The 21,371-nt window shown below is 39.7% G+C and overlaps 4 protein-coding genes across 4 annotated transcripts; 2 read left to right on the top strand and 2 right to left on the bottom strand.

The window, feature by feature from the left end:
- Positions 1–2,456: 2,456 nt before the first annotated feature.
- On the bottom strand, positions 2,457–3,383 carry LOC142396003 (olfactory receptor 11A1-like). Its single transcript, XM_075478550.1, has one exon. The coding sequence runs from the start codon at positions 3,381–3,383 to the stop codon at positions 2,457–2,459; it is 927 nt and encodes a 308-aa protein (XP_075334665.1).
- Positions 3,384–8,896: 5,513 nt separating this feature from the next.
- On the bottom strand, positions 8,897–9,883 carry LOC142396001 (olfactory receptor 4C12-like). Its single transcript, XM_075478549.1, has one exon. The coding sequence runs from the start codon at positions 9,881–9,883 to the stop codon at positions 8,897–8,899; it is 987 nt and encodes a 328-aa protein (XP_075334664.1).
- Positions 9,884–14,535: 4,652 nt separating this feature from the next.
- Positions 14,536–15,456, top strand: LOC142396215 (olfactory receptor 6N2-like). Its single transcript, XM_075478767.1, has one exon. It carries the CDS (start codon positions 14,536–14,538, stop codon positions 15,454–15,456), a length of 921 nt encoding a protein of 306 aa, XP_075334882.1.
- Positions 15,457–19,614: 4,158 nt separating this feature from the next.
- On the top strand, positions 19,615–20,535 carry LOC142396000 (olfactory receptor 11A1-like). Its single transcript, XM_075478548.1, has one exon. It carries the CDS (start codon positions 19,615–19,617, stop codon positions 20,533–20,535), a length of 921 nt encoding a protein of 306 aa, XP_075334663.1.
- Positions 20,536–21,371: the final 836 nt, after the last annotated feature.

Below are 21,371 nucleotides of genomic sequence, written 5' to 3'. Positions count from 1 at the left end.
ATGTTTCTGTAGTCTTCAAAGTGAACCTTCTGTCACTTTCTGTTCAAATCTCTGTAACATCACCCGCTTGTTTTGATTAAATAATATTTACATGTTACTTTTGTAAATTGGTGAAAAATTACAAGTGACAATTCTCCTTGATGGGGATGCGACAGTTATTTCAAATTTGTTTGATGTTTTGAATGGCATCCAAATGTCCTCGCTGTACAGTATATCATGCTGAGGTGTCTCAGTGAGTCAATATCTCCATCAATCTTGGCACACAGCTTGATGTCATCCATGTAGAGGAGGTAGCTGATGGTTGCTCCACTTCGGAACCAGTATCCATAACCACTCTTTGTGATGATGTGGCTGAGGTTGTTCAGGCCTATGCAGAAGGCGTGTTACTCCCAAGTCTTCTCTGGGCCCCGCTCATGTACTGATACATGTGCCAACTCATCTTATCTACTATGATGCCTGAGGAGCTTCTGTGTTGTACAGAGGCAGGGTATTGGCTGGTAGCTTGATGGAACTGCCTCCTTCTGGGGATCTTTAATGATCTTTAATGATCAGTACTGTCCAACTTTGGGTTAACCAGTCTGGGTGGGTCCCATCCATAAGCAGCTGGTTCATTTGTGCTGCTAGGCATTCATGGAGTGCAGTTAGTTTCTTTAGCCAATGGATGCATATCATGTCAGGTCCTGGTGCAATACAGCTCTTCCTACTTAAGACGCTTTTGGGGATGTCTTCCACCATGATGGCTACTGATCCCTGTTCTAGGAGATTCCTATGGTCAGCTCTCAGATGCAGTAACCGTGGAGCATTTGTGTTATGTGATACTTTTGTCTCCCATATGCTCTTCCAGTATTGTTCAGTCTTAGGCCCGGGTGGATGGACGACAAGTCTGTCCATTTGATCCTTCCAAACTTCAAAAATCCAAATGATTTCCAGATACCAGATTTATTGGCAATTTGTAAACTACATTGTCAGACATGTTTCGCGTTCACATCATAAACGGTAATAAGCACATATACGCCGCTTTCACTGCTGCATCTGAATAGGGTGAGGCGGGCTGGGCGGCTGGCTGATGCAATGATTAAATATTGGGAAGAAAGTGCGCACTTGCATAGTGCTTATGCTTGATTTATGCTTCAGTTGTGTTCTCGCCCTCGTGCACAGCCTCGCATGCCAAACCTGACGTCTCAAAAGCTGGTGCTCCAGGCGTTTAGGTTTAATTTCAGCCAGTCATAGACCTCTCAATTTTTGAAAACCTGGCACATACTGTGTCAGGGGAACATTTGAAAAACAGGAAGATTGATCCACCAGGAGCCGTTTTGAGCTGTTTGTAGCTACAATCAGTTATGAGATCAGACACAGAATTAGTCAAGCGATTTGGCTGGTTGGTGCTTTTGCTGCCACTTAATAAAGAAGAACTGTTCTTAACTTTGTACTCCAGTCTCCTCGAGCAAAGGAAAGCAACAGACCCAGAACTTAGTACGTCAGCATAAGACGTCACTCCATTGAAAGTGAATGAGAAGCGAGACAGTTGTCACCTGAAATCTGTGAATACAGGTTTACATTATACTCTTGCTTTGCTGTGTAAAACCTGCAGTTAAACTTTAATCAAATTGATTCTAATGGTAGAATTTGGTTATGCAACATTATATTGAATTGCTGGGTCCACCTACTGTTGTAATAACATCTTTAAATGTTAAGTTTGAATTCTGATTTGTATTGCTTAATCTTACACCCTTAGTGAGTTTTACACCCAGAGTAGGAGTAGTCTGTTCGACAATACTTCAGTTGTTTGCTTACTGTTTTAGAAAGGCAGTGATCAGCAAACACCTTAATGTCCAAAGCCTTAATCTGGGAACCATCTCCCAGACACAACATAATTATCTCATCTCAATTATCTCAGAACATGCCTGATTCAAATGAATGGGTTTGACACGTTTATAGAAACAAGCTGGGAAACATAAAGAGAAAAGGTGTCAGAAGGACCTGGAAACACTGCTGTAACTAGTTCGTTGGTTTAAGGGAAAAACAAAGACAAACAAGTCTTTGAAAGCTCCAACTTTTCTGAAAGTCTGTGAAATGCCACTACTGGAGCCACCCTGATGGCGTTCTGAATGCCTCAAACTGACTGTCTCCGGATCAGCTGACACTTGTTTTCCTTTACCCTTGTTCATGATTACATTCATAGGACTGTCTTTCACTATATCATTAACTAGGTACGCTCCATCCTTATATAATGTCTTTTTAGGCTGTAACAGTTATTTACAAAAAGATAATTTTGCACATTTTAATTTATTTTATGATCAAATGTTTTATGTTTCAATTAAACATGCTCATAGGTTCCTAAATTCTCACATAAAATACCCTCAAATAACTAAATTATTTCAGTCTTTGCCTTACTATTACAAAATGAATCTATACAGACAAAAGAACATGTAAATTCCTGCATCACCTTCAGTACATTAGAATACTTTAGTTTGACAGAACAACTTTTTCAAGCCTTTCGAAATTTCCTTCATTTTTAGTCCATAGATAATTGGATTGAAGAGAGGATGATACAGAATGTACTGCATAGTGATTATGAAGCGCACAACTTTTGAAAGGTTGGATCCCAGTCTGACTATAATGACATCAAATGCACACAAACATGTAAAACTGATTAAAACCAGCAGGTGGGGCAAACATGTCTGCGCAGCTTTCTTTCTGACTTCTTTACAGCTTTGATAGGATATTACAAGTATTCTGGAGTAAGTAAAGAATATAAACAGAAAAGGGAAAAGTGCAGTCGTAATCAAAATAACACCACCAAATACAGACCGTACATTAGAACTCTCACAGTGCAGACCGTAAATGGCATTGTTACATAAAACTCCATTCAGATTTGATTTACAGAGTTTCATATTAGCACTCATAATTACTATAACTGCAATCTGACAAGCAGGCAAGAGCCAAGCTAAACCAAGACAAATATTCACAGTGGTTTTGTTCATAATAGTTGGATATTGCAGAGGTTTACATATAGAAACATACCTGTCATAGGCCATGGCTGCCAACAGTAAGAACTCTGAAGCAGCCAAAGAGTAAAACAGAAAAAACTGCAAGAGACAAGCTGACCATGATATGATCTGTTTATCAGATAAAAAGTCAGTAAGCAGCTTTGGGTAGATATTAGTGCTGAAAACAACAGAGTTCAGAAGCAAAGCTGCAATAAAAATGTACATGGGCTCATGGAGGTTTTTGTGTGTCCAGATAAGACAGAAGATGGTGAAATTACAGAAGATTATTATGATATACACTGTCAGCATGATCACAAAATAAAGATACCTGAATTTTTGCAACTCCACATGCCCATCAAAAGTAATATATGTTGCATTAAAATTACCATCCATCAGGTATCTAAGCTAACAGCACAGTAAAAAAGAATAAAAATACAGGGAGACCACATCATCAAAAAAAAAGCATAGATTTAAAAAATGATGAATAGAGTTTGATCTGCACTGGTGTGTCAAATGTGCTTGTAGGGTCACCTCCAAAATCCAGGGAGTAAATAGCTTGAACACCTTTTATCAGGCTGCTTCATTCTCCATGGAACTCATTAAACTCTCCACCAAAATAAGTTTCAACAGGCACAGAACTTTAGGAAACTTGGAGCCCCAAAGTGACACCTTCATTATACATTCCCCATCCCTGCTCATCTCCCTGGTGCTTTTTTAACTTACCCTACTTTGTTTGGTGGGTCAGAAGTACCACTGGAGCAGTCATAACCAGTAAAATTGAAGATCCCACTGTAGTAAATTATGAATAGATGTATTGCTGCTAGCAGAAAGGACATCTTGTAGCTTTCTTTTTTGCTCAGAACTTAAGAAGCTTCAAACTGATTTAGCTCTATTCTCTCATTACAATATCAGGAAGAAAATGGCTAGAGTTCTTTCATTTGAGTATGAGTGTAGTCCAAAGGCAAAAAAAAGTAGCCAGCTGGGGTTCAACAAACTCTGAGTCTATTCCTGAACTCTGAGTTGATCTACTCTGAGATAGAAAACTCAGAGTTTTCGGTTCCAGAAATATTGATTTGAGGGAGTTTAGTCAACTCTGAGTAGTTTCACCTTGAGTTTAGCGCATGCACCACAACTTTAAAAAGCCAGCATCAATGACGAGTCACCATAGCAACAGTGAAGAGGAGGGGCTACGTTTTTCACCAACCTCAAATTGGAAATCTTAATGCGCTCATACGGCGAGTTCCAATACGTTTTTAAAAATAAGTGCACTGCTGCAGCAGCAAAAGTGTAAGTTTAAATGTAGTCCTTTGCAATCACAATAATATTACAGGGGAAAACTGCTTGAATGGTAGCCCATTCATTTATTTCATTTAGGTGCAACCCCGTGGGAGAGAAGCGCACTTGGCAGCAGAGTTCTCAATGGGTCGGCCCGAAAAACCCGACGGGACCCGCGGGTTCGGGTCGAAAATATAAGCAGATGACTCGGGTTGGGTCGGTCCTCGGGCTTAATCTTTTCCACCCAGTGAAAAAAAAAAAAATGTATTCATCGCTGCTGTTTACCGTGAATCATGGTGAATTTCCCCTTGGGGATCAATTAAGTATCTATCTATCTACCTACCGTAACGAAAGTCTGCATGGAGCGGGGACAGACATGACACCGCTGCGTGCACGCCTTTAGCGGAGAAGAAGATGGAGTTGGTGAAGAGTAAACTTGCTGCAGGTGAATTCACCGTCGCTACAGGAGCGGGAAAATCAGAGGTCTGGAAAGTGTTTGGAGTGGTGCTGAATTCTGATGGAAATTCCATAGGTTATGTGCAATGCTCAAAATGCAAGGTGCTGTTAAAATATGACAGCAAAAAAACAGGGAAGTCCAGCCTGAGCCGCCATACAGTAAGCTGTGGGCATTCAGCTACCATAACATGGGAAAACTCGACCCCCGGCGTGGGGCCGCGGGCCGGGTTCGGGTAGATAATTCATATTGATGTGTCGGGTTACATCGGGCTCGGGCTTTGAAAGCCACGGCCGGGTCGGATCGGGTTGTAATTTTCAGGCCCGTTGAGAACTCTACTTGGCAGCAGTTTAAGATGAAATATAAAAACATTGTTCAAACAGGTGATACCTCGGCATGGAGGTACCTCATTTTGATCATGTTTTACACTGTAAAGTAAATATTAAAGGTCCTATGGCATGAAATTTTCACTTTTTAAGGTTGTTTAACATTAGTATGAGTTCCCCTAGCCTGCCTGCGGTCTCCCAGTGGCTAAAAATGACGATAGACCTAAACCATGCACTGTAAATTATTCTCAGCCTTTGGTAATGTGACCATGCAGGTGGAAAGCTGCCTCATGTGACGTAGCGCCTCATATGACGTCGAGGTTATTTCCCCCCACGAGCCCATATATGGCTATGCCAAAACTGCCTTGCCCCCCCACAGCTCTTTGGCCAGTTCATTGCTCTGTACATGGATGTACAATGGATGTAAAAAGTCTGTTTAGAGCTCCTGCATCAGAACCTCTAAAGAGCCAGTGGACAGATTTTGTTTTTTTCTGGGAAAGTGACGACAGAATCGAAGAGATTTGTGTATGTGTGCGGTGCGCCAAACATTTCGCCGACGAATGTTTCCAGAACTTCGGCCAATACCGAGCTGGCCTTGCCGAACGTCTGAAAATTAACCCTGGATCAGTACCAACTCTCTTTGGCCCAACTACAAACCTCGGACAAGTAAGTCATTTAACGCTCTATAATTGTGTTGCTTTCCTGTATGTACACTATAGTTACATAGCTTGTTACCACAAGAACGTGTCTGTATCGTTAGCTATGCAGCTAATAGCATCTGCAAGCACTTATCTCTGCCAACTGGGCTGTTGGAGGTGTTTGCATGCCCATGAGATGGTTAGCTCGCTCATTTTAGACCAAAACCCCCTACTTCAAGCTTCCTGAAGAAGAATGAATCTGCAAATTCAGTGCATTTCATCAGGATAATGATTCATTCATGGTATCCAGAGTCAAAACGGTCAGTCTGTCTGTGTCGTTAGCTCTGCAGCTAATAGCTCGGTCACTGTCGCTAATGTAACGGTAAATAGCATGAGGTATGCAAGTGGACACCTCATTTACTGTAACGCGAGTGTTGTGTACTTATTTGTTGTTTTGATAGCCGTCCTGCTGTTGGTGTTATGGCGCGCACAATATCTGCCTTTCCCCTGATTGAAATGACTCGCGCTACGTGCATCTTTGCAAACCAGAGCAATCAGATGAGAATGTCTAAATCCTCACTCCTGCTTTCCCCTTCACGCACGCCTTTTTTGTCATCTTGCTGTGTCTTGTGTAGCAATTGCTTGATGTTTGACTGTGTTAGGAAAGTTGTTCACTAACTAGTTCGTCATATTGTCAAAGTAAGCTCATTTCAACAGGTTTCGCTAGTTTTAGTCGCTAGCATCTTTGCCCCGCCTTTGTCCTCCTAATTTGCATTTAAAGCTGCAGACCCTAAACAGCTCATTCTGAGGATCCCAAAGAAAGCTCATTTTTGGGACTGGCTGTAATTCTGCACCAAGGCAGAATTTTGGGGAAAAAAACTCAGGTACAGTTTTAGGGGACCACTAAAGCCTATAAAAATATATAAAAGCCTCCATTTATTTCCATGCCATGGCACCTTTAAGTGGCTACTTCACTGTGCAGTTATTTTATCCCCAATATAATGCTGTTTTCACACACATAAAAGTCTTCTCATCTGTATCATGTTCTGTTAAATAATTAAGCCTATTTAAACTAACACAGACTTCTACTCAGCCAACAGAAAGAAGGCAGATGCTCGTAAAACGGGTGGTGGCCCAGCACCACCAGGCTGAGGCAATCCCTGAGGGACACACGTGACACAAGTGCCTTTATAAAATATAATAGGGCTATTTATATCTTTTTTAAGCCTATTCATACATGTCTTTTATGTCTTTTTTTCTTTTGTCCCAACAAAATTCTGATGGTGCCACTTAAAAAGATAATTGTCTGGAAAAGCTAAAACATCTATGTGTGGTCTGATAACCATCTCCCGAAGAATATTTAATTCTATGCGCAGTAATGCTGCACCTTCATTCACGGGATCGTTGTCAAAAGGACATGCCATGTTCGTGAAAAAAGTCGTCTCCTACTGTGCCTAATGGACTTCTAGAAGTAGAAGAACTCGCTCTGCTGATTGAATGAATGAGAAAATCAAATGGCGTGTGTGGCTGAAAGAGGGCGGAGACAGAGAGAAACTCCAGGTTTCTTGAGTAAAACCTGGTCCCGACCAGGTTAGGTTCAGAGTGTCTATTACTACGGTAACTGACCGAGAGGTTAAGTTACCTCTCTTTGTGAAACAGGCTAGAGTTACCCCTCTTTCTCTGTGTTGAGTTACCTCCCTTTGTGAAACGAGTTTCCCTCATTTCAGGGTTAATAAACTCAGAGTTTTCACTAAACCTGCTTTGTGAAACGGACCTCTGGTTGTTAGATACACAACTAGATACCATAGTTGGCTATTTCCATGCAAATATATTTGTGGCCTAACTAGAAAATCCAAAAACAAACAAAAACAGAATTATGTTCTCAATTTTTAGATTATTTAATTTAGCTGAGCCTTTTCAGCATTTCTAAGCAATTTATTCCTGATGAATTTATTTCTAAAATGAGAGAAAAGAGATGTTTATCTGCTACATTGAAAACTGAGGCTAAAGGCTAAAATAATACAGTTGTTTCAGTCTTTAAAGCTTATATCACTTTCTGTTCAAATCTCTGTTACATGACCTGCTGGTTTTTATTAAATAATATTTATGTTTACTTTTATTAATAGAAAAAGAATTAAAGTAACATTTCTTCATGATTGGGATGCATAGGATACTAATGACTGACTGTTATTACAAGTTCCTCAAGTTTCAACTAAGATTGGAAAGTCTTCTTTTACCCTTTCATTTTCTGTTCTTTTTTAAGATTAAATTAGATTAGATTAGATTCAACTTTATTGTCATTACACTTGTACAGGTACAGAGCAACGAAATGCAGTTTAACATCTAACCAGAAGTGTAATAAGCAGTGAGTGCATGCAGCATAAATAGTATATATGGAGGTATGTACAGGTTGTTTTGATAGCATATGGACAGTATTTGCAGATGACAATTTTTGTACAAGTGAAACCGTATATACAGGTGATGGAGCTAAATATACTCAATGATTGATTGAGGTGTTGAAAACATATTATACAGATTTATAGACTATTCACAGGAACTATAGCATGATTTACAATAAAGGAAATAGGCAGATGATAAATTAGGTGATATAAATACAGATGGGGTGAGGATTAAATAGTCCATAAATAATGAAAAAAAAAAAAAAGACTTGACATGGAAAAATACTAAGCTTGGAATACGTGGGTTCGTGGCATGAGGGGTCAAAATCAGGTAAGCAAGATATCAAGGTAAAGAGGGTATCAAGGTAAAGAGCCGACAAACTGAAAGGGGAAACCTGGAAACTAAAAAGGGGACTGGGAGTGATTTGTGACAGGATGCAGCTGGTGACAATAACAAACAGGTGAGGGGAATGAACTAATGATCAGGCGTGGAAAGTGAGGGGAAAAACAATGGCAAGACTAAAAACAAGAGCTCAAAAACCAAGACATGAAACCTAAAACATGATACAACATAAAACTAAAACATGGGGAAAATCACATGGGCGTGACACACACAACATTTTTCTTCCATTTCAACAGGGTTTAGATGTGACATTTAGATGAAGTAATGATGTTCTCTCCGTCGGTCTGTGCACCAACAAAGGGCCAAAAAGGGGTTGGAAACAGGCAGCAAAATTACATTCATGGTTAAACACACTGGCCTGTCGCCCTAAATTCAGTGAGTCCTCCTGAACAGCCAAGCTTTACCTTGCATTCACGTGCACTTCAAAGATACACCAACATCGAATGATAAACCTCTCGTATCTCTCAGATTGCTTTTTTTTATACTAAACAAACGTTTTATATGTTTATGAATTTCTTTCATCTTGAGTCCATATATGAATGGATTAAACAAAGGATGATACATAACTATCTGCAACGTCATGATCACTCGCGCTGTTTTTGGGAAATCCGAATCAACTCGAACAATGCTTATATCATATACACTCAAACAAGTCAGGCTGAATAAAACCAACAGGTGGGGTAAACAGGTCTCAGCAGCTTTTTTCTTGACTTCCTTAGAACTTCTATAAGATATTATCAGTATTTTTGTATACGAGAAAACTATGAAGATTATAGGCAGGATAACAACATCTAATACAGCAAACACACCATATATGGCAATTGATCTTGATCTTACACACTGAAGTGTGTAAATCGCATTGTTACAAAATATTCCTTTTAGATTAAAGTGACACAGTTTAGCTTTTTCACTGTTCAGGAGCATTATTGGGATTGCAGAATGCAAAGCAGGTACAAACCAAGCTACACACAGGAAAAGGATGACAGTGGTGTTTGTCATGATAGTTGGGTATTGCAGAGGTTTGCATATAGACACATATCTGTCATAGGCCATGGCTGCCAGGAGAAAGAACTCTGAAGGGCCTACAAAGTAAAATATGTAAAACTGAAAGAGACAGGCTGAATATGATATGATTTGTTTTTCAGATAAAACATCTATCAAAAGCTTTGGGTAAGTACTGGTGCTGCAAAGAACACAGTTCAGTAGCAAAGCTGCAATAAAGATATACATAGGTTCTTGGAGGTTTTTGTGAATGCAGATCAGGTACACAATTGTTGAATTACTACACATGATTAGAATATAGGCAGTAAACATAATAACAAAATAAACGTATCTGTATTTGCTAAGTTCCACATACCCATCTAGAATTATAAATGTGCTATTCATCTCCCCATCCATTAATCCAAGAACTAAACACAGCCAGAAACTAGAAAAAAATGATCAACAGTGTATATTAGGAATCAATCAATAGGAACAATTGTACCTTCCAATTGTAACCTTCAGCCTGTTCTGAGTGTTTCATCTATTTACCTGAACTTTAGGTGCACTTGGCACAATTATTGTTTGCTCATCTACAAAATCTAGCGTCCAGAGGGTGTGGAAAGTTTTTTATCAGATTGCTTTTGGTGCATTAAGAGCCTCCAGACACATAATCTCTGAAGGTCTGTTACATCAGTGTTCACCACTTTGAACAAGTGGGGATTTCCAAGCCCCACCTGCCCCTGTCGCCCCAACAAAAATATTGACAAATTACATTTCAACTTTATTGAACTAACACCAAGTGACATCATATTTTATAATGAATCAAAATCAATAACATCAAATAACACAAAGTTCAAAAAGAGAAAATAAAAGCGTTTCATTTGCAATCTGTGCAAAAAACAAAAACAACTCAAATTTATCCCTCCATTACTGGCTGCAATGAGCCTGTTTTGCACTGCACAACTTCTCAAAACGTGGTTCCAGGCTTGAAACTGCCACTCTCAAGTCATGCTCAATGTTCAGCTGAAAGCTGTATTTTGTTTTCAGAGATGCCACAGCTGAAAAGCATGTGGTTGCATTGCGGGATTCTGTATGTAACTTTGTATTGCCATTTGTGCTCGACTGTTAACCGACGCAGCCTTTACATGCGTTGCTCCTGCTGTCGATTATTTTCTTTTAAAGAAATCCAGTGGCTTGTTAACGTGACAGGGGTGTGTTATAGTGATGGGATACTCGATTCCTTTTACTGAATCGAGTTTGTATGAGTCACTCACTAAAATGAATCGGGTTTTCGAGTCACGGAATGTACAAACAAGTTCCAAACCACGTCCAAAATCATTGTGAAAAAGGCTAAAAATCAAGAAGTCTCCAGGGCGAAACATTTATTTTTCTTTCTATCTCTCTAAATAAATTCACCCAATAAAATAACCCAAATAGCCAATAAATTAACATTCAGTGCGAAACAGTGCAAAATTATAATAAAATGTAGGAAACTGTGCACACATACAACATTTAAATAACCTAAACAATAGTGCAAAAATAATAATATTCTAACATTCATGGCTTACTAAACTAAGACTTACTGAGGTTGAAAGCCAGAGAATAAAAATGGGTCTTATGGTGAGTTTTAAAAGTGGACAGTGAAGGGCCCTCTTGTGTGCAAGGGCAGGTTATTCTACAGTTGGGGAGCAACAATAGAGATGCCCCTGTCCGGTCTGAGCTTACTCCTGGACCTCGGTACCTGCAGGAGCAGCTGGTCTGCTGACCTGAGGGGCCGAGAAGGTGAGTAGGGGTGAAGAAGCTCAGAGGGGTAAGCTGGATAACTTACTACAACAGCCAAAGTGTTCCACAATGCCTCCCTTGTTTTTCCATTCCATGTGCACAGACCATGTGCATTCCATCTGCCATGACTTTTGACCGGCAAAAACAAAACAACAATCAAACAAACACAACATATCAGCACTTCCCTAGATATGTATAACGTTTGTGCCAGTACCTAAAAGCCTAAAAGCACCGCAGCGATGTTATTGGCAAATTCAAAGATGAGTGAAAGAGAGGAAACATAAAGATATTAACATTGTGCAACTGTTTACTATGCGTGTGCAGATGGAGAGAAAGAGGACATGGCATATGACTGATGAAATCTGTTTTCCTGACAAATTATCCTCTTTCAGATTAATCTTTAAAGATCTCGGTAGGAGATCATGTCGGAAAGTTTGGTTCCTTATCGATTTTCACATGAAAGCGCTCTCACTACGATGCGCGCGCTCACACACACACACACACACACACACACAAAGCGTATTACGCATGATGGCACAAGTGACACTGACTGCCAGCAACCATACAGTTTAACCATGAACTTGTATCAAGATTAGATGATGTTCAACACCAGTTGTTACGTTACGTTGTGCATACTTTTGTACGAGAGGTTCAATTCCACTTTTGTCGCATCTTAACACTGCTGCACAGGCTGTGCGAGTTCAATGGCCACTCCAGTGAATCGTCTGTCCGGTTCGGAAATGATGGTATCCAGCACTGGGAAATACATGTGCTGTTGGAATCCAGGGGTCTCACTCTTGGACATTTGCACAGCATCAGTTTCTTCTCTGTGGCCCAAAGTCGTTGTTATCAGGAAATTATCGAGGGAGGTGGGGGGTTGTGTGGCCCGTTTTCTTTTAGGTGCAAGTGGTCCAGGACCAGCAGGTGTCTGACACTGAATGTTCACATCCTCGGGTACGGAGACGTTGTTGTCTCGGCAGAACTGTTTCACTGATCCCCATACACCATTCCATTTGTCAGCCTGTCTCTGTGACACAAAGTGCGCTTTCAGGTTGTCGGTAAGCACAGCCGCTTCAGAAAGTGTGAGACTGGAGGACTGAAGGGCTTTGTGTGTGACATGAATCACACACAATATGTCCTCAAGTACAATGAGACATGTAATGAATGACAACCTGCCCATATGCTCACAAAGGCCAGTGGCCTCCACTGACCATTTGTCTCCCTCATCAATCATTTCTCTCAGGCACTGTGTTATCGCAGAGTAATGTGTTTTAACAGCATGCAGAGAACGCCACTTGCATGCCCAGCGCGTCTCGCTGGGCTGTGCAATTTCAGTTGGCTTCATATTCAGCGATTTCTGGACTTCAATAAAGCGATGGTGGTTTGAATAGGCTGCTTAGGAGAGCAATGCTTGTCGCCAAGATCATTTGGTAGTTGCTGTGCTGTAGAAGTAGCAATGCTAGGCAAACTAACTGACCCCGACGACAGCCCAGCAAGTTCCGATGGTGAGCTAGCTGGGTCTGCTGTACCCACGCTGGTCCCAGGTGTTTCTAGGTCAGCATTTGTTGGTAGTTCTACTGGCTCTTGTTCGACTTCTTGCCGAATGTTGGCCGAGGTCATGGGACGTCTTAAAAAACGCCGAATATCCATTTTCACTCACTTAAAGGCTACAACTGTATGCTATAACGTTTCTGTACAGCCTGGCGAGATTGATACTGAGAGTGAAACCACCGGCGGAAACAGTGGTCAATGTCACTATGTCACATGATTGCTGAAAAATAAATCTATTACAAAAATGTACTAGGATTCATGTTAATTTCATACTACCATGTATTTTAATCAAAACATTAAAATATCAGTTTGTTTACATTTTTAACATTTATATTTTGTCATTTCCTTGACTTTTGTCATTTCCTTGACATTTCCATGTCGTTACATGTTTCAGCCACCAAGGGGGGAAATGCCCCCCCTGCCCCCCCATAAACTCCGCCCATGCATATGACAACTGAAAGTATTTTATCTGCACGCTTTGCTCTTAATTTGATCAATTAATGATTTTTTTAAATATTTTTTGGAATGATTTTATTTGCCTTGTGATTTTATGTAGCTTTAAAGCACTTTGAATTGCCTTGTGTACGAATTGTGCTCTACAAATAAACTTGCCTTAATTTGCCTTACAAATGGCTTTGGTTGCAGTAACACTTTAATTTCAAGTATGCACCAACATTTTGCACTCAACATTTGAGTTTTAATGCTTAAAACAACATTTTGACCAGTCTAATTTTCAGTTGAGCCATACCAGACAATAAGCAGCAAAATATCCTACCGAAATTTAGGGGCTGCCATCGCTTAGCAGCGCGTCAAAGGCTTTACATTCGTGCTAAGTAATTGCATGCTGTGTGGTCAAATGTTTCAGTATGTTGGAGGTATTTCCCCCCCTTTGATGTGATCAAAGCTCTGCACGTGTTGCAGAGCTTTGGCATTGGTAATATAACCAATGGTAATACTTTGGAGCGCTTCTGCCTCGACGCTGTGTTGGGAACATTCTGAGCCAAAATACAAACCGGTTCTCGATTCCCATCCCTACTCTTGCCCCTCTAAGCTGTTCTTTTTAAGCCAGATCATGTTACTGATCTGCTGCCAATCAACCTCATTAGTTGCAACAAGTGTAGTATATCAGCCCTTTGGATCTCCAGGACAGTTTGAAGCCCAGTAATGTGCAAATATATTTGAATTTCCCCCATTGGGGGATGAATAAAGTATTTTTCTATTTTTTTCTATTCTATTCTATTCTAGTCAGTGTACATCAAAGCAAGTTGGAAGCACAAAGTTTTAAGGTACATAAAAACTTCTCTTGTATTGCTTTAAGGCACTGAAGACTCAATTATACCATTGTACACCACTCTAGACTGAGACAGACAGTTATTCAGAGTATGGGATATGGCAGCAGAAACGCACCACTGTTTAACTGAGCATAAAAAACAACAGTGGTATACACACAACACAAAAAAAACAGGCCTCCTGAGTTTGAAAAAGTTTGTGACGTTATTATCTCCTTGGTGAGGAGTTTAATGAGATCCATGAAGGATGAAGCAGTCTAATAAAAACATCCACCAAACTCAGACAGTGTACTTTAGAACAGCTGAGCTAAATTTATTATGACTGTACTTCTAAGTTAGGTAACTGTGAATTAATTCAAATGCATACTTCGTCTCCGTCACCCTGTACGATGTGTCGGTAATGTTATGTCCTTTTTTTAACTGACTAATAGATTTTTGACTGTTTAGATGGATGATAAGTTGAATGTCACTTATATAACACTTACAGGGTATTTAGAGGTGGAGAAATTGAGGTATGTATATTTTGTGATTATTTTCACAGTATATGTTCTGATACTCTGCAGCAATACTACCATTTTTTGTCTGATTGTGATTCACCACAACCTTCATGAGCCCATGTACATGTTCATTGCAGCTTTATTACTGAACTCTGTTGTTTTCAGCACCTCAATCTACCCAAAACTTTTGGTTGACGTTTTATCTGAAAGACAGATTATATCATACACAATGTGCCACTTCCAATTTTTCTTTTTTTACACTACAGGAGGTGCAGAATACTTTCTGTTGGCAGCCATGTCTTATGACAGATATGTGTCTATATGTAAACCTTTGCAATATCCGATTATCATGAAAAAAACTACTGTCTGGGTGTTCTTGGTTTTGGCTTGGCTTCTGCCCACATGTCTGGTTGCTGGGTCAGCTGTACTCAGTGCAAATGAAAGAGTTTGTAACTTCACTTTAAAAGGAATCTTTTGTAACAATTCACTTTTCAAACTTCATTGTGTGACCTCTACGATACTATCTGTGTATGGTATAATGATTATGATAAGTACTTTATTTTTGCCCATACTGTACATAGTTTTCACTTATGCAAAGATACTTATGATATCCTGTCATAGTTGTAAGACGGTAAGAAAAAAAGCTGCACAGACCTGTTTACCTCATCTGCTGGTTTTATTCAACTTTTCATTGTTCTGCATTTATGATGTTGTTGTACTTAGAATGGAGTCAGATATTTCTCAAACAGCTCGCTTAGTAATGACTTTACAGTTACTACTGTATCATCCTCTCTTTAATCCAATCATCTATGGACTGAAAATGAAAGAAATCTCTAAACACCTGAAGCGGTTGTTCAGTCACGTAAAATGACTTTCAATAAAGAGATGTTACATGAGAAATTAAGTGTTTCGTCTGATCTTTGAACAGAGAAAATTATTACAACATAGTTATTATGTTAAATTATCTTTATCATGTTTTTTAAATGAAAAGAAACTGCATTAATCTAACTGCTCATATTTAGGGTCCAAAACCTACAAAAAGAAAGTGGTTGCTTGTTTTGCACAGATCTTTCTCCAATCGTTTATGAAGGCACTGGCAAAAGAATTACAGAGCTAAGTTATATAAACACGTTTGTAAGAAAGACTGAATATAAATTCTTCACATTGCAAAGAACAAGTACGCTGGAAGAAAACAAAAAAAAACAAGCAACCGTCTTGATAAGTTAAAAGATACCGTGCAGATTTCATGCATGAGAAAATACATTTTTTTAACCTTGATTTAAAAATGTCTAGATTTGGTGAAAGTTTAATCTCCACTGGCAGTTTGTTCCACTTGTTTGCAGCATAACAGCTAAATGCTGCTTCTCCATGTTTAGTCTGGACTCTGGACTGGACGAGCTGACCTGAGTCCTTGGATCTAAGAGCTCTGCTGGCTTTATATTCTCTGAACATATCACAGATGTATTTTGGGCCTAAACCGTTCTGGGATTTGTAAACCATCAGCAGGCTTTTAAAATCTATTCTGTGACTGACTGGAAGCCAGTGTAAAGATTTTAAAGCTGCTGATGTGTTCAGATCTCTTAGTCCGGGTTAAAACTCCAGCAGCAGCGTTCTGGATGAGCTGCAGATGTTTAATGCTCTTTTTGGGAAGTCCAGTTAAAAGACCATTACTGTAATCAAGTCTACTGGAGATGAATGCATGGATGAGCTTCTCCTGGTCTTTTTGGGAGAGGAAACCTTTAATTCTGTTGATGTTTCTGAGGTGGTAAAAAGCTGCCTTGGTGACAGCTTTGATGTGGCTGCTGAAAGTCAGATCTGAGTCTATCAACACTCCGAGGTTACAAACTTGCTCAGTGGTTGTAATGGCCCGGTTGTAAGGGTTAATTTTAGAATATTCTCTCTCATCCAGGTGTTTATTTCCTTCAGACACTGACACAGTATGTCTGCTGGGCTGCAGTCATCTGGTGACAGAGACACATAAAGTTGTGTATCATTTGCATAACTGTGAAAATTGATGTTAAAGTTCTGTAATATCTGACCCAAAGGGAGCATGTACAAGTTAAACAAAAGAGGTCCAAGAATTGACCCCTGGGGCTCTCCACTAGTTATGATCACTCGCTCAGATTCATAGCTGCCAATTGAAACAAAATAACTCAGGCCTTCTAAGTAGGATTTGAACCAGTTAAGGACCGCTCCAGAAAGTCCAATCCAGTTTGGACCCAGTCCAACAGCAAAGAGAGCAGTACAACAACATTAAAGTGATTCAATCTGCATCTTCTAATTTACAATATTAATTGTTGAACTGTTGGATATTTGATCTAATGTAAAATTACAACCATAGTAACAAAAAAGTTGTACTTGATTTGCAAAACTCATACATGAGTATTTAATTCACAGTTGAACACATTCCCAGCTGGTCGAGGCAGATGGCCACCCTTCCTAAGTCTGTTTTTACAGGAGGAAATTGGATTGAAGAGAAGTTTTGGTGCAATCTGTTGGTTCCCTTAGCCAGGCCACTTTTTTGATTGGCTTTGGATGTATGAATTGGACTCATTTGGAATTTAAATAATTGGATTGATTGGATTATGATGTATTAGAATGAATATAATTATAATTGTGCTCTGTGATGGACTGGTGTACACTGCCTGTAGCACAATGACAGTTGGGATAGGCTCCAGAACCTCCTAAGTTGGATTGAGCGGGTATAAACAATAGATGGATGGATAGATTCCAATTGACTTGAATTGGATTGTATGTTTTAAGTGCCACGAGATTGCATTTGTTGTAATTTGGTGCTATATAAATAAAACTGAATTGAACACATCAGACATGATCTTGAAACCAAGATCATTTGATGCCTGTCACAGAGTTTGACCCGGAGTTAACTTATGCAACTGCCAAAATTGCTTTCAAGTATGACTAGAGAATTTGGCAAATCCTTTGCTCTTTGGCTCTTTGGCCACTTGGGCCCTTCACATGTAGCTACAGCTATCCAGATGAATTTGTTGTCATGTTGAAGAGACCAGAAAGATGACATCAAAAGCCTTTAAAATGTGAAGTGCTCGTAAAGCCAAACGGTGCGGTCTATCTACAACCCACATACAGACCTTGTGTACAAAGACTTCCTGTTACTAAAAGATCTTTCAGGAAGTGGTCACCAGAGGCGGGTGAAGCATTGAGAGACTGCTTTGATGTCACAACTCTGCAGCAACTCTCACCAACAGGCTTCTTCTGTCCAGTTGTACCTCCACCTCTAGGGCAGCTTCCGCCGCCAGGCCTTCTGAGCCCAGCTGCATGTCCAGCTCTGCAGCAACTCCCACCACTAGCCCTCCTCTGTCCATCTGCACCCCCACCCCCATCTATTGTATGATTGATAGCAACATCACTCCTGTCAACCATCCCTCCGCTACATCGTCATTGTCTAACTATAGCGGTCTAAATATACTCCTTCAGTCAGGGAGGGCATTAGGCCCAGATGGAGTCTGTCCAAGGCTTCTGAGGGACTGTGCTGGTAGACTAGCAGTCCCTCTTCAGAGGCTCTTCAATATGAGCATTCAGATGGAAAAAGTCCTGTTGCTGTGGAAAACGTCTGGTCCCAAATTAGGGTAACCGGTGGAGCTGAATGACTACAGACCGGTGGCTTTGACGTCTCATATCATGAAGACCTTGGAGAGACTACTTGTTCGTCGCATGAGATTGCAGGTTGCTGAGGCTCTTGACCCCCTCCAGTTTTCCTACCAGAAGCACACAGGAGTGGAAGACGTGATTCTGTACATGCTGCATCAGGCATATGCTTATCTGGATGTGCCTGGTTCATATGTGAGAATCATGTTCTTTGACTTCTCCAGTGCCTTCAACACCATATGGTTTCCCATACTGAAAGAAAAGCTTCTAGGTATGGGTGTGGCCCCCTCCCTGACATGGTGGATTATAGACTATCTGGCTGGCAGACCACAGTATGTCAGGATGGGGAGATGTGTTTCTGGAACACTGGAATGCAGTCTGCATTGATGAAGGGGAGTGGAGTGATATGATGTGCATGTTTTATCACACTATCATTGAGAGTGCACTGTTCTATGCTGTTGTTTGCTGGGGGAGTTCCACGACAGACAAAAACTGTACACGCCTGGACAAACTGGTGAAAAAGGCTGGATCTGTTGTAGACAGAAGGCTATCCCCTCTCAGTGCTGTGGTAGAGCAACGGATAAGGAGGAAATTATATTCTGTTTTGGAGAATAATAAACATCCTCCCCACGAGAGGCTCATCTTTCTGCCTACGCCCCCCTCTGCCGGCTCCCTGCTCCGTGTGCGCATGCGGTTCTACCGGCTTTGGATGACGCACTGACGGAATGGGGAGGGGGGGGTGGAGCTTAGAGGAGGGGACACTTTCGAAGGACTGAGAGGTTCAGGAAGTCCTTTGTCCCCACAGCCATAAGGCTTTTTAACAGTGACTGCTGACATGTTCCTCTCACATTTATTTATTTATTTATTTAGTCATTTACTATCATCATTATTAGTAGTAGTAGCAGTAGTAGTAGTAGTAGTGGTAGTATTATTATTGTTGTTGTTGTCTAATATACAATCATTGTAAATATCTCAACTTTTTTGAGCTACTTGACTAATTTGAATTTCTTCCACTGGGGCATGAATAAAGTATTTTTCTATTCTAGAAAGAGACAGTTATTGAGAATATGGGATATGGCAGCAGAAACACACCACTGTTGTTTAATTGAGCATAAAAAACAACACAAAAAACCAGGCCTCCTGAGTTTGAAAAAGTTTGTGACGTTATTGTCTCCTTGGTGAGCGTTTAATGAGATCCATGAAGGATAAAGCAGTCTAATAAAAACATCCACCAAACTCAGACAGTGTACTTTAGAACAGCTGAGCTAAGTTTATTATGACTGTACTTCTAAGGCAGGTAACTGTGAAATAATTCAAATGCATACTTCGTCTTCGTCACCCTGTACGATGTTTCGGTAATGTTGTGTCCTTTTTTTAACTGACTAATAGATTTTTGACTGTTTAGATGGATGATAAGTTGAATGTCACTTATATTACACTAACAGGGTATTTAGAGATGGAGAAATTGAGGTATGTATATTTTGTGATTATTTTCACAGTATATGTTCTGATACTCTGCAGCAATTCCACCATTTTTTGTCTGATTGTGATTCACCACAACCTTCATGAGCCCATGTACATTTTCATTGCAGCTTTATTACTAAACTCTGTTGTTTTCAGCACCTCAATCTACCCGAAACTTTTGGTTGACGTTTTATCTGAAAGACAGATTATATCGTACGCAATGTGCCACTTCCAATATTTCTTTTTTTACACTACAGCGATTGCAGAATTCTTTCTGTTGGCAGCCATGTCTTATGACAGATATGTGTCTATATGTAAACCTTTGCAATATCCAATTATCATGAAAAAAACTACTGTCAGCGTCTTCTTGGTTTTTGCTTGGTTTCTGCCCGCATGTCTACTTGCTGGGTCATCTGTACTCAGTGCAAATGAAAGAGTTTGTAACTTCAATTTAAAAGGAATCTTTTGTAACAATTCAATTTACAAACTGCATTGTGTGACTCCTAGAATACTATCTGTGTATGGTATAATTATTATGCTCAGTCTTGTATTTTTTCCAATACCGTACACAGTTTTCACTTATGCAAAGATACTTATGATATCCTGGCATAGTTGTAAGACGGTAAGAACAAAAGCTGCACAGACCTGTTTACCTCATCTGCTGGTTTTATTCAACGTTACATTGCTCGGCACTTTTGATGTTGTTATACTTAGAATGGAATCGGATATTTCTGAAACGGCACATTTAGTAATGACTTTACAATTTCTACTATATCATCCTCTCTTTAATCCAATCATCTATGGACTGAAAATGAAAGAAATCTCTAAACACCTGAAGCGGTTGTTCTGTCACGTAAAATGACTTTGAATAAAGAGATGTTACATGAGAAAGAGATATAAGAGATATGTCTGATCTTTGTTGTTTTGAAAACCTTCTTGCATACCTAAATTAATGTACCATAATGTAAGACCGGGTTTTGGATGTTTGAATTGTCTTACATGAACTATCGGAGGGCTGTGGGTAAAGTCAAAAGCACGAGGACAACTACGGCCGTAGAACTCGATCCACTTTTTAATGTCTTACCAGAAGAAAAACCTCAACTCTCACATCTTACATATTACTCCGCCAATCTTAATCATCATTGCACATAAAATGCGTTATATTATATAGTTCCAGATTAAGCAGCAGAATATAATATTTATAAATGTAGAAACAATGAATTAAATTATGTGAACTCAAAATAATGAACAATGCAAATAAAGGCAATCTGCTGAATATGGAATCACACCAAAATAAATCTCCTCTTACAATAAGACTTGATGGCCACGTGGAAGTGTAAAAATACAGATATCTTTATTTTGTTTTAATGCTAATAGTATATACTTTTATCAACTGCAGCAATTCTACAAAACCTCCATCAACTCCGTTCTTTTCTGCACTGAAATTTACCTAAAGCTTTTGATTTCATTTTACGCTTTAAGTTGTTCAGAATTCACACTACTGGCAGTCATGTCTTATGACAGATATGTGTCTATATGTAAACCTCTGCAGTATCCAAACATCATGAGGAGAAAACATGTTGGTATCTTAGTGTTTATGGTCTGGCTTTTACCTACTTGTCTTGTTGCTGCATCAATTAAAGAAAAGGTCAACCAAAACTCTGCAGCTTTACATTACAAGGTTATTTTTGCAACAAT

The sequence above is a fragment of the Odontesthes bonariensis genome, chromosome 12 (genome assembly GCF_027942865.1).
Source record: "Odontesthes bonariensis isolate fOdoBon6 chromosome 12, fOdoBon6.hap1, whole genome shotgun sequence".
NCBI lineage: Eukaryota > Metazoa > Chordata > Actinopteri > Atheriniformes > Atherinopsidae > Odontesthes > Odontesthes bonariensis.
The sequence above is the reverse complement of the archived record's forward strand: the minus strand, read 5'-3'. Positions and strand labels throughout refer to the sequence as shown.